At 38.9% G+C, this 12790-nt stretch overlaps 1 protein-coding gene across 1 annotated transcript in view; it reads left to right on the plus strand.

Annotated features, from left to right (window-relative positions):
* The first annotated feature begins 1048 nt into the window (after positions 1-1048).
* LOC139736346 (uncharacterized) overlaps positions 1049-12790 on the plus strand; it is a 47480-nt gene continuing 35738 nt past the window's right edge. The window contains exons 1-6 of the mRNA XM_071647102.1: positions 1049-1264; positions 1846-1925; positions 2138-2190; positions 10096-10448; positions 11592-11751; positions 12374-12451. Coding sequence (XP_071503203.1) covers positions 1049-1264; positions 1846-1925; positions 2138-2190; positions 10096-10448; positions 11592-11751; positions 12374-12451 — 940 coding nt within the window. The remainder of the gene's footprint in view (positions 1265-1845; positions 1926-2137; positions 2191-10095; positions 10449-11591; positions 11752-12373; positions 12452-12790) is intronic.

Consider the following 12790-nt stretch of genomic DNA (forward strand, 5'->3'; position numbering starts at 1 on the left):
GTGGTGATGATGATGATGACAATGAGATGGTGGAGGAGGAAGCTGAGGACGAACATGATGACGATAGTAAATGCTTCAGCTGATAATGTGAAAAAAAAATGATGATTTCGATTATGATGACAATGATGAAGGAAATCTATACAATAACGAAAACAATAATTATGATAACGATATGATATGCATGCAGTATGGCGATAATGATGGTGGTGGTGATGATAATGATGATATAGGATTAGTACTGATAATGAAAATGGCAACTTCATAGTGGTGACTATGATATAATCGTTATCATATACTTGGACTTTTTAATGTTACTGATGATGACGATCAATGTAATGGCAAAGTTAAACACGAGGATAACGCTGACGAAGGCGATACTTACATAAACATTGATGAGTCGGCGAAGATCACAATGTAGAATATTAACAAGTCTTACGTTATAGTTTCTCGGGCAATGCCTATACCTTAACGGTCAAATTCACCTTGACCTTGCGCCACACTTTCATCTTCACATATATTAATTGCAAGTATGGCAGGGTTTAGGGGGGCTTTGTAGCCCATTAGTAACGATGACGCAGAAATGTTGGTTTGAAGTCCCGAGGGCGCCAGAAAGAGTGGTAACATTCTTGGGTTTTTTTTTTCAGTCTCTGGGGAGCAATTCCTAGCAAACTATCGACTAAAATGTTCATTGACAACCAATTTCGATGTCAATTTCACTCCGGCAAACACGACGGCACTGCTGAAATGGTGGCAAACCATTCCTTCCAGAAATACAAAGCTGAACAGTTTAAGTATAGGGGGAAGGTATTAAAGAGCTATCAACATCACGTCCGTGATTAAAATTTCTTTCGTACGATGATGCGCTGTCACGAATTTGCAAAAGACCAGAATGGTCTTTTGGTCCTTTCGTGCTACCCTTTAAGTGAATTGTTATTTATTATTATTCAACAAGTCATAAACTAAGGTTTATTCATTCGCTCCGAGCTTTGGTTAACAACATGGATGGAATGCATGGCACATCAGGATATCGTGAGCAATTTAAATCAGCATGTCAAAGTTGATTCGTCGTCTTTTCCGACATCGATTTCTCAGGCTTCTTCCCGCCCTTGGATTCGCCATGCTTTTCACCCTCTACCTCCGCCCGTACTTCGGGGAAGGTCCGTTGTGGTCCTCGGCGGCGCGCTACAATTTCCACTGCGAGGACTACTGGTGGACCAACCTGTTGTACATCAACAATTTCTACCCGAAGAACGCATCTAGCGGGGTGAGTATGTGCGGGTGTTGTAGCGTTGAGGCTTGAGGGAGGTTGGTTTATAAAAAGCCCATGATTTACGAACGTTTAGAGCGCTTTGTTGGGTCATTTGTCTGCTGGAATACGGATCTGCTTCCACGAAAAATGTTCCATGGACAGTTGTGGCAAAACACTTCATGTATGATGAATTATTGTGAATACATCTTGCATTCTGTGTCTTTTGGGTATTTTTCCAACCAGTATTGTTAGCTTGTAAATCCATTATTTCATCTTCAGTTTAAGAAGAGGAATTTCGTATGAAGAAAAAGAGAATAGAAAATAGAGAATCAAGAAAGAAGAAGAAGATGATGATGATGATGAGGAGGAGGAGGAGGATGAGGAGGAGGATGAGGAGGAGGATGAAGAGGAGGATGAGGAGGAGGAGAAGAAGAAGGAGGAAGAGGAGGAGGCTATCCTGGCAAAATTAAATACTATTAGCACCATTCCTCCTGTTACGGACGTACTTGGCAGTGAAGCACTTTCAGAAAGAGCTGTGATCTCTACCGGCACTATTTTTTTTCTCTTTCTCTTCCTAATCTTTGTTTCACTTTCAGTGCATCTACTGGGCCTGGTACCTGGCCAATGACATGCAGTTTTACCTCATCAGTCCCGTGATTCTTATCGCCCTATATCGGTGAGAACCGTGCAACATCAAAGGTTTATTAATCATCCATGCTATTAACGTACGTAATGTTATTTGCACAAGAATCATAATAGCAAATTGATGCCCATAAAGTTGAAGTACGTACGCTAATGATAGTGCTTACGGATTCCATTAATGTTAAATGATGTCAAGGATATGGATAATGTGATCTGATGATTGTCTATTACATTAATTCTATCAAGATGTCATGTCATTTTGGACTCTTATAAACTCACGTCATTCTTTTCTTTTCTTCGTTTTTTTGTCTTCCACTTTCCAAACAAAAACAAACGTATCGTGAATACTTTGGGAGCTGACATGCCGACGAGAAAATAGTGCGGAGATAATGGAACCACAATGAACCCATCGTATGGTAGAGCAGTAATGTTTGTTTTTTGCGCTTGCATTTCTTGAATAATAGATATTTCGTCATGAACGCTCGCACATTTAATTTTACTTGAAATGAAGACTGTAAAGTGTTGCAATATAGATATTTGAATGTTTCACACTGATATAAAGTTGAACTCTCTCTTTATGTCTCTCTCTCTCTCTCCCTCTCTCTCTCTCTCTCTCTTCATCTGTTTCATATGAACCTGAACGTGAAACCCAAACACAGAAAGCCAGGTGTGGGACTAGCCATTCTGACCTTGCTTGGCGTTGCCAGTATAGCCACAACCATAGCTCTGATGATAGTCAACGATTTCAAAGTGGCGCTAATGTGAGTACATGTATAACAATTAAGTACACGTACATGTAGCTACACTAAAAAGTACCAGTTCAACGAACACCAATTCTGTTTGATCCTTTACCTACAATGCAATATAAACAGATCAGATATTTCTTTTGCCGATTTTCCAACTTTTTTTTAAGGCCTACTTTGTTGAACTGAGCTGAATAACCGCGTGGTCATGCAACATTTTAAACAAGATACAAACGTATGGTATCCAAGTAAGACTATTCAGCTCACATGATTATGATAATGTCTCAGAAACAAACATACAAACAAACAAACAAACAAACAAACTATAACGTCGCGCATGTAACAACGACGATATAAACAACGACGATATACTTACAGTATGATCAGTGTCCAGTGTCATTTTATATAATTGTTACTAATGCTCTGGTTGTTTTGGATTCAAATCGTGCAACAAAAGCATCGCAAAAATGAAAGCAGTTCAAAAATTTCTTTGAATTATGAAAGGCGCAGTTGGTATTCAGCTTGACTGTGGCGCACTCAACAATGAAATGCGTCAACCTCGCACAAGTCGAAAAAAAAGGGTGCAAAGTCGAAGGAATGTTCTGCACGGATGGGTACAAACACGTGATAATTCTTTTGTATATGTCGACATTCACGGAAGTCGAAAGATTTTTTTTTTTTGAAGGTCCTTTTGGGATTCTACTTAGACAAGGTTGACTGTAGAATGGAAGCCAACAATATTAGCGCATGATGTTCAGTTTCATGGAAGTATAGGCTAATACTTTATTCATAATATTATGTAACGGAAATGTTGAATGCTTACATGTTTTGTTGTTTCACTGAACAGGGGTGCTCTGGACATGGGTCATTCAAATGGAGACGATGTCTTCTCCGTAGTCTACGTCAAGCCGTATTGTCGTATTGTTCCCTATCTGATTGGCATTGCGCTGGGCTACGCGTTCCACAGACGACGGGGGAAGAAAGTTCGCATGCATCGGGTGAGAAGAATTTTTCTAGATTGATTAAACTAGTAATGCTGATATCGATTTACATAATGGTCATTATGATGTTTATTACCACTGTGGTTATTTTACAATAGAATTATGACTCAGTACCGTGGTGAAACAACTTTGTTGCATTAATCTTAACGATCATTTTGTAACAATCGCACAACCGAGTTACTAGTACTCCGTCTTCCTCATACAGCTGGTTGCCATCGGAGGTTGGCTCGCCGCCGCGGCCACCGGCCTGGCCGTAGTCTACGGTCTCCAAGGGGAGTTCAACGGCAAGCCATTGACTACCGTAGAGAACGCCCTTTATATGGCCTTCGCGCACCTGGGCTGGGCATGCGCAATGGCTTGGGTGATCTTCGCCTGCGTTTCAGGCTATGGCGGTAAGACGACACAAAATTGATTAAAATGTACTTGATTGATTTCTAAGCAGTATCTGACACGGAAAAGGTAATCTTGTCATAGGCTTCGTTTGGTTTGTTGTTGGTTAATTTGTTGTTGTTTTTTTTTTTTGCTTGCTTACACTGATACCAATGCAAATAAGGATAACTAAACATGTATACAGAACAATTAGAAATTAAGTAAGTAATAATCAAAGTAGTGTAAGGCAATGAAATTATGAATAGAAATAAAAATTGAGAATGAGACAGAATAGAGAAGGAGAAGAAGACAACAAAAGGGCTCTATTAGGACGACAATATAAAGACAATTGTTTTAGACAAGAGAAATCTACTTGTCATAGAAATTTTCCTATTTACTTCGAAATGCCTATTGCCATTTCAACATGAAACCACTCGGGGAAGAACACATGATGAAATGATAAGGTCTATTAATAACCGTTTTTAGTAGTCTGCTGCCATGATGTAGTTCTCTGTAAGAAATCTATCTCGACGTCATCGATCTTACGTTTTGATTGACAGGTTGGATCAATGACTTCCTGTCATGGAAGGCGTGGCTACCGCTGTGCAGGATGACCTACTCCGCCTATCTATTCCACCCACTAGTCATGCAGATCTTGACGGGTAACACCGCTAGCGCCCTCAACAGTAATGCTGTATTCATGGTAAGTACTGTTCTCTCGTACGATCAAGGACTATTAGAGCAGACGGTGTTTATCTTCAAACTACATGTATTACGTAGTATTTGGTGGATTATCAAACGAAATTTGTGTATTACAAGCAATAACAGCAGCTGCTACAAGAATACCGGTTGATATGTCTAGTGGCTGAAATTCTCCTGAAGGAAATTGCTGTTGTACTTGTGTATTGCCATCTCTTTTTGTTCTTTACTCTACGCAAGCTAGCTTGTATGAATTGGCCAGTTTATCTCCCTCTACAAATGAAAATTATAAGATAGCATCTGCTGATCTGTAATTCAACAAACATGTCAGAAAAAAAAAGAACCACGGGACTCGAACCTGTCATTTACTGCTTCAAGTCCCATGGTTCCTTTTTTCCGACATGCAGCAGTTGCGATCTTATAAATTTTATTTGTAGAGCGAGTCAAATTGGAAAGTTCACACCTCAACCTTCACTCCTCTGATTAGTATTATCTTACTTTCATATGAAACATTCTTATAGTTTGGCTTATTCTGATTGTGCCAACGTTTAACCCACGCCTCTCTGTCTCTTTCCCTTTCCAGTCTTACTACTTCGTTGGTTCGTGCGTCTTCAGTTTCGCCATCGCCTTTCTGGTCAACGTATGTTTGGAACTTCCCTTTGCAAACCTCGAACAGTTCTTAAAATGACGTCACAGATGACCCCGTGGTAGTGCTTCCCGCCTATGAACGCTTTTCTCCCTCTGCCTTCTCTGTCTCTTCGTGTTTTGGCGCGAATTCACGTCACAAGTCGCAAGCATCTCGTCGTGAAGAGAATCGCAGGATCCAGGCAGTCGCCATCTTGTATCCTGTGCTTTAATACGCGAGGATTTCAGATGCATGTCTTGGGTACAATATGGCGGACGGTCAGAGAGAGAAAGTTAGCAAATTTTGCAAATAATCTTTATGATAGGGGGAAAATACGTATTCATGAAGAAAAAACAACGACAACAGATTGATACACGTGAGTTCTGCAATAACAGTGATGCTACGATTGTGCAGTACCAAACATAAACATATCATATATTTATTCGCTTGTGTGCTTCAAAGCGTTAGACTTACTTGTTGAATGTGTAAAGGCTGAAGCAATGTGTGTTTCCACAACGACGAAAGCCCGCGTTATGTGGACATTTATATACCATGGTAATTACGGTAACTGTCATTACAAATCAATCATGTTGATATAATCGTCAGAAGTTACTTTTAAATTACTGTGAGTGATCTGCAAAGTAACATCAAAATGATGTCGCGAGAAAAATCTAGTGTCAGCTTCTCGTACTCTTTCGTCGGTTGGCATGTTCATAGGAAACCTGCAGATAAAGATGGATTGTTGCTGTTGTCTTTTTGACAGCAGACAAAGAGTTTGTAACCTGTCGAATGCTATACCAAAAAAAAAAAAAAAAAAAAAAAAAAAAAACGCCTTCATTAGGCGACAAACGGGAAATTCGAAGAAATCGCAGTACAGTGTACTGGACGTATAGATATACCTCTCCCAGATAGTTAAGTGTGAAGAATATCCTCAAACTTTCCATTCCGAAAGAGATAGAAGATGTAGTTCAGAACTGCGATAGGTAAATTATTGCTGACGTGATAAATATGCGTATGAATTATTGTCAAAGTACATTTTAAGTGTCTTACACCACTTTTTTTTTTTTACAGTTTTGAGATTTTTATACCACTGTTTTGCATGTTATCTAATTCAGCTGTTAAATGTAAAACCAAATGACACGCAGCAATTTCAGTCATAATAGAAATGCTATACATTCTCAAATGTCATCAGTCATCAACTTATAGAATTCAGAGGTGATTTCATGGACTCAGACAGTAAACCCTATGCGTGCTTCGAGTTCCGGTTGATACAGAGATTCCCATATTAGTGTTTTATAACACTCTGCCTGAAAGTTCCTGACCCGAAAATGTTAAATGGTTGTAACAATGTACAGAACCATAACTCATTTGCAATCTGGATATTACTATCGCAACTCAGTTGAATTGTCATAGCATAGAAAACTATGAACAGTGCTTAATCTCGTTATATTTTGATGAAGTTCCTTAACATCTCCCCTTGTTTCCTTTAAATTGCAATAATAACCCTTTAAGTATGCCTCTTGAATCCGTCTTGAGATACTGCGGTATTTTCTTTCGATTATTTGACACAATAACGCAATTTACATTCCTCATTAACACACATGTTCATTCGAATCTTAAATGATGCGAGCAAGATATGGTTATAAGCATTATGAACCGCGTTATGCATCTTTTTATTACATTTATCATCCTTATCATACAACATGATATTGATATGTATAGACATATATCATCATAGTATATTGTGAGAGGTAAACAGAAATATATCTTTTATTTCTTATACTGAATTGTATGTCTCATTAATTTTTATGCTCTGTCTCATCAAAGTACCTTTTTGTCATCAAATTTCAAAAGTACATATTTTGTTTTGAAGACTGGGTTTGAAGACACGTTGACAAAATCTACTTACAAGTATTGAAATTGACATGAAAGACAAAATAATATAGAACAGAAGAAATAGATAGAAAGAAAAAAGATAGATAGATAGATGTGCGGATAGAAAGATAGATAGAGAGGTAGAGAGATTTTTATACACGGTATACATAGAAACACAGAAAGATATCTACACTGTAGAAAGATAGATATATAGATAGACAGATAGATAGATTGATAGAAAGATGGATAGATACATTGTAGATAGATAGATAGATAGATAGATAGATAGATAGATAGATAGCGATAGATAGATATAGAGAGATATACAAGGGGAGATGGAGGGGAATGAGAGGGAGAGTGTGGCGGAGAGGAGAGAAAAGATAGAGGGGAGAGGGAACGAGGGAGGATTGGAAGCTGGAAACAAAAGAGGGAGAGCCAGAAAAAAAAAATAGGGAGGAAGGACAGAAGAGAGAGATATTAAATGAAAGAATAATAGATGGATGGGAGAGAGAAGGGTTGGGAGTTGAAGAGGATTGGAGGGAAACGGAGGATTGGAAGCTGGAAGAGAGGGAGAAGAATGGAAGAAGGGAGAAGGGAACAAGGAGAGAGAAGGGGAGGAGGAGAGACTATTTCTTGCTTGAGTTAAAGGGTTCTTCATATCCACTCTTAGCTCAGGTGGAAATAGTTCTCGGTCTATATCTATCGGTTTGAGAGAGATAGACATTTTGCGATTGCTTTCTCGAAGCATGGAGCTGCTCCAGGTAACCATGGTAACCTGTGATGTTTGCATTCATATTTTTCTTTCTCTCTCTCTCTCTCTCTGAAGTGCAAAGGACATAACGTGAATATAGAGACTTACCTCGAATTTAAAAATATATACATGTATATACAATGACAATTCCATCAATTTATTTAAGAAGATCTGAAAGAAATTGAAATTATGGCAATGATGTAGATGACATTGGGAAGTATATATTGATAATTAGAAAGATGCTAACGAAATACAGTAACTGATATCCATAACACGATGATGTTAGCAATCTTTGTGGTCATTACGGTGATAACATTGATAGTGCGAATGATAGTAAGTGATGATACCGTACCAGTCTTATGATTAGATACGATACGTTTAAGATTGAAGAAGATTGAAGAATGTAACCTTTAAAGAATACAGAAATTCGCCTTCCCCCCCCCCCCCCCCCTTTTATGCCTCCGCCACGAAGTGGTGCCGGAGGCATGATGTTTTCGGGTTGTCCGTCCATCCGTCCGTCCGTCTGTTCTTCCGTCCGTCCGTAATGAATTTTGTGGACAGCGTAACTAAAAAACCTTTTGAGGTATCCTAATGAAACTTGACATGTATGTGTATTAGGGGGTGAAGTTGTGCCTATCAACTTTTGGGTGCACATGATCAAGGTCAAAGGTCAAAAGGTCAAGATCAATTACATAAAATTTCACTATTTCCACCATATCTATGCAATGCCTGAAGATATTTTCTTGAAACTTAGTGTATACATGTATTACCCAATTAAGATTCTTCGGTGAAAATTTGGGTCATGAGGTCAGAGGTCAAAGGTCAAAAGGTAAAGTAAAAATATTATAACTTCACTTTTTTCTCCGTACCTTGGAAATTGTTCAAGGTATCTTCATGGAACATAGTATATATACATGTACTGACTGGCAGTGATTATCTAGAGAATTTAGGGTTCATGGGGTCAAAGGTCAGGGGTCAAAGGTCAAGGGCAACACTTCAAAATTTTACTATTTCTCTCATGTTTATACAATGCCAGCAGGATTAGTTTTTTTTTTACACTTGGTGTATGCATGTATAACCTAATAGAGATTCTCTGGAAAGTTTTTTTTTTTTGCCTTTTTTTTTGCCTCAAAGGTCAAAAGGTCAAAGATCAAGTGAAAGTGCTGAACTAACTTTTTCCTCCATATCTCGGAAGTGGCTCAGGTTGTCTTGAAACTTACTACATATTTATGCATGTTCTGCCTGACAGTGATTTTCTTATGAATTTTAGGGTCAAAGGCCAGATGAAAATGGTAACAATTTATCATTCAATACAGAAATTGCAATTTTTCTCCATACTTTGAAAATTACTCAATGCATAAACGTATGAATAGGTCAAAGTCAAGTTAAAGTCCTTAAATCCCCAAATACATGATCTCCTATTCATCCAATTAAACCTAGGTCAAGGAAGGTGAACATTCAACACATTTGTGACAAACTTGTCATTTTAATATTTTGCCAATTTTGTGAAAATGTAATCACACATTGTCAACATGTACTATCTAGACCTATTAGGAGAATCATGCATTATGGCGGAGGCATACCAGTCGCCATAGCGACATTTCTAGGTTTTTTTTTTTGGTTTTTTTTTGCATACGTGGATACCAAATAACGTATACGGTGTTAATGATAATATGAACAGAACAACAATCTACTTTATCATTATTATTCTCATTATTATTATTATTATTATTATTATTATTATTATTATTATTATCATTATCATCATCATTATATTATTACCAAAGGAAATTCCATTGCAAGAAGCTTTACATTGAGTAAACCACATAGCAGGGAAGTTTATTAAGAATAGACCAATATTGTGGCCTATCGATCATTTCCCTTCTTCAACCGTACACTGTAGCTCACTGAACGAGACGCACCTTCAGTCACAATAGCTGTACGAGTAAACAATGGCCGTGGATGGTTATTACGTAACATTTCAAGGCCCCGTAATTCTGAGCTGCAATGCACACATGATTTGCTGATTCACGACGCTCAAGACGAATTTACGGGGGTAGCGTGGCGTAGATGAATCTCACCAAGCGACACGATGATGCCGTCGGAGCAAGAACCATGGAAACTCTGCCTTTCCCTGGCAGTGGTGCTCGTCAGCCTACAGATCTGTTCGACTTCGCAAGATGACAACATCGACGCACCCACGGTCGAGACGGCTGATGCAGTGTACCACGGGAAGCGCGTCGAGTTCCGACCCCATCAGATACCTGACTTCGCGGCGAACGTTGCGGCGTACACGCGGATCCCCTACGCGGAACCTCCGGTAGGGGAGCTGCGCTTCAAGCGGCCCGTTGCAAAGGCGGCTAAAGGGGACTATGATGCCACTAAGCCCCTGAAGGGTTGTTCTCAAGTCTCCATGCCTGGTATTGAGAACATGATTTCCACAGAGGCATCAGAGGACTGCCTACATCTTGACGTATACGTTCCGGAACCAAAGGTGACATTTTTTTGTTTGTTTGTTTCTGCTTGGTTTAGAAGACACGATGCACAGAGCATTCCCTTTAACGGTTTATTATGTCACTGTCGCTCTTAAATTCATTTATTTGTGCCATCTATCTATCAATCAATCTATACCTGCTCATCTATCTATACACTTACCCACCAACCTATGTATTACCAAATCTCTATCAATAATGTATCTAGATCTATCTATATCTACTAGTATCTATCTGTCTTATCTATATCTATCTATCTATCTATCTATCTATCTATCTATCCATCTATCTCCCTATCTATCTACTAGCTCATCTATATCTATCTATATATCTATCTATCTATCTATCTATCTATCTATCTATCCATCTATCTAATTATCTATCTATCTATCTATCTATCTATCTATCTATCTATTTATCTATCTATATAGGTCTATCTATCCATGTCTACCAATCTGTCCGAATCTCTGTTAAACCTTCTATCTGCCTGCCATATATTTATCTATTCATCGATCATTGCCTGTTGAGTTGTCACATGCCTCAGCTCCTAGCTCGCCAGTTCACAGTTCTTGGATAATGTCAACTACGTTTAAGTAAGTAGAGCAAAATTCAATAGTAGACTGTAACTAATATTTTTGATATGTTATTTCTTTTTGAAAGAAATACACTCTCTTATGTGTACAGAAACAATAAATATATAATCAGCCAAGTGATACATTCAACGTGACAAAAGGGCTATAAATTGTACATCTTTCAGCAGGCTTGGGTATGCTGGCAGCATTTAAACAAAAATGGCATACTAGTATTCAAAATAAACGTGTGAAACTTGCTAGAGAGAAGGTGACGACGAAATGGTATAAAGGACGCGAAGACGTATTGTAGTACTGATTTCGTAAGAACTAGGATGAAATTTCAGGAAGAAAGTTATCACACCTGAATTGCAACTGAGGCGACAGATGCTCTTGGTATGTTGGTTGACGATCTTGACTCTTTGAACTGACTCTTGAGGCATGTCGTCACTATCATCACCACTATTTTGATGATGATACCAATAATATTCATTAACATAATCATTATGACTGTCATTTTAATTCATATTTTTGTTAAGTGAAATCTTTACCTGACTTCAAATTATTATCGTGTAGCCGTTGGGGGCGGCAGTCATGGTGTGGATCCACAGCGGGGGCTTTAGCATCGGCGCTGGATCACTGGAGAAAACACTACCGATACCGTTGGTTGCTCTCAACGATGTTATCGTCGTGACGATGAACTACCGTCTTGGCGCGTTTGGATTTCTCGCCACTGGTAAGGCTTGGATATTATAAGCCCAGATTATCTCTAAACACTATTCACTTCTTTTCACGGGTTTTGGTTTGTATTTAACATATTACTGAATAATGTTGCACCTCTCTCACCATAGCGGTTATTCCCTCAAGGGATGTTGCTGTTGCTGTTGTTGTTATTGTTGTTATTTGAATTCAATTTGGCATTTATCATTTCCCTAAGAATATTTACGCCACTGCGGCTAGTCTGGTTTCCAGGCTCTTCGCCAAATATAGTCCATACAGCAAAAGCGCCCTCCGCGGCGATTAAGTGTCGTTACGTAATATCAAAAGGAAAAGATTACTAAGTGACCCCTACCGCCTCACCCAAAGTTACCGCTTTCCCCTCCACTTTCTGGAGGGCGTAAGTATTCTGGGAAGCGAAATAATACAGGCAGGTCTCACTGCCACGGTTAAACGCAGTAGAGGACCCATTCTCTTCATTTCGCTGATTCCTGATCTGTTTAAAGCTGTCCGCTGAGAACTTAGCTATGGATCACCAATGACACCATTGCTCTGAATACTAGTAGGAGCCAAGTTATGGGGTATATCCACATCACGTACTTGTTTAACGGTGAATGAAATCATGTCACTATAATATGCAGGAGACGGGGAGATTCCGGGCAACATGGGTCTGTTGGACCAGAGGCAGGCTCTCATCTGGGTTCAAGAAAACATCGAGGGTAAGAAGATACCCCTGCAGGGTCCCTTTTCCGTAAAGCTGTTCGTAAAGTTACGCACGACTTAAATATGGCAAGCCGAGTAGGTTTCCTAGTCATCGTTTAGTTCACTAGCTAAAGCTGAAAAATTTGCAGATGATAATGATTATTCTTACATGTTAACACAAATTATAGTTGAAGATGTATACGTTTGCTCCGATGAAGATGAAATAATTGACATACAGTCGTACTTTGTTGAAACGTAAGAAAAAAAATGGGCACACATAATGGCACTTCATATTCCAGTTGTTCGTAGGGTCATGCGTAACTTGTCATGTCAACTTGGTCATGCGTAACGAACAT

Source organism: Diadema antillarum, unplaced genomic scaffold (genome assembly GCF_040938485.1).
Source record: "Diadema antillarum isolate AM-2024a unplaced genomic scaffold, OU_Dant_1.0 seq00000637_RagTag, whole genome shotgun sequence".
Taxonomy (NCBI): domain Eukaryota; kingdom Metazoa; phylum Echinodermata; class Echinoidea; order Diadematoida; family Diadematidae; genus Diadema; species Diadema antillarum.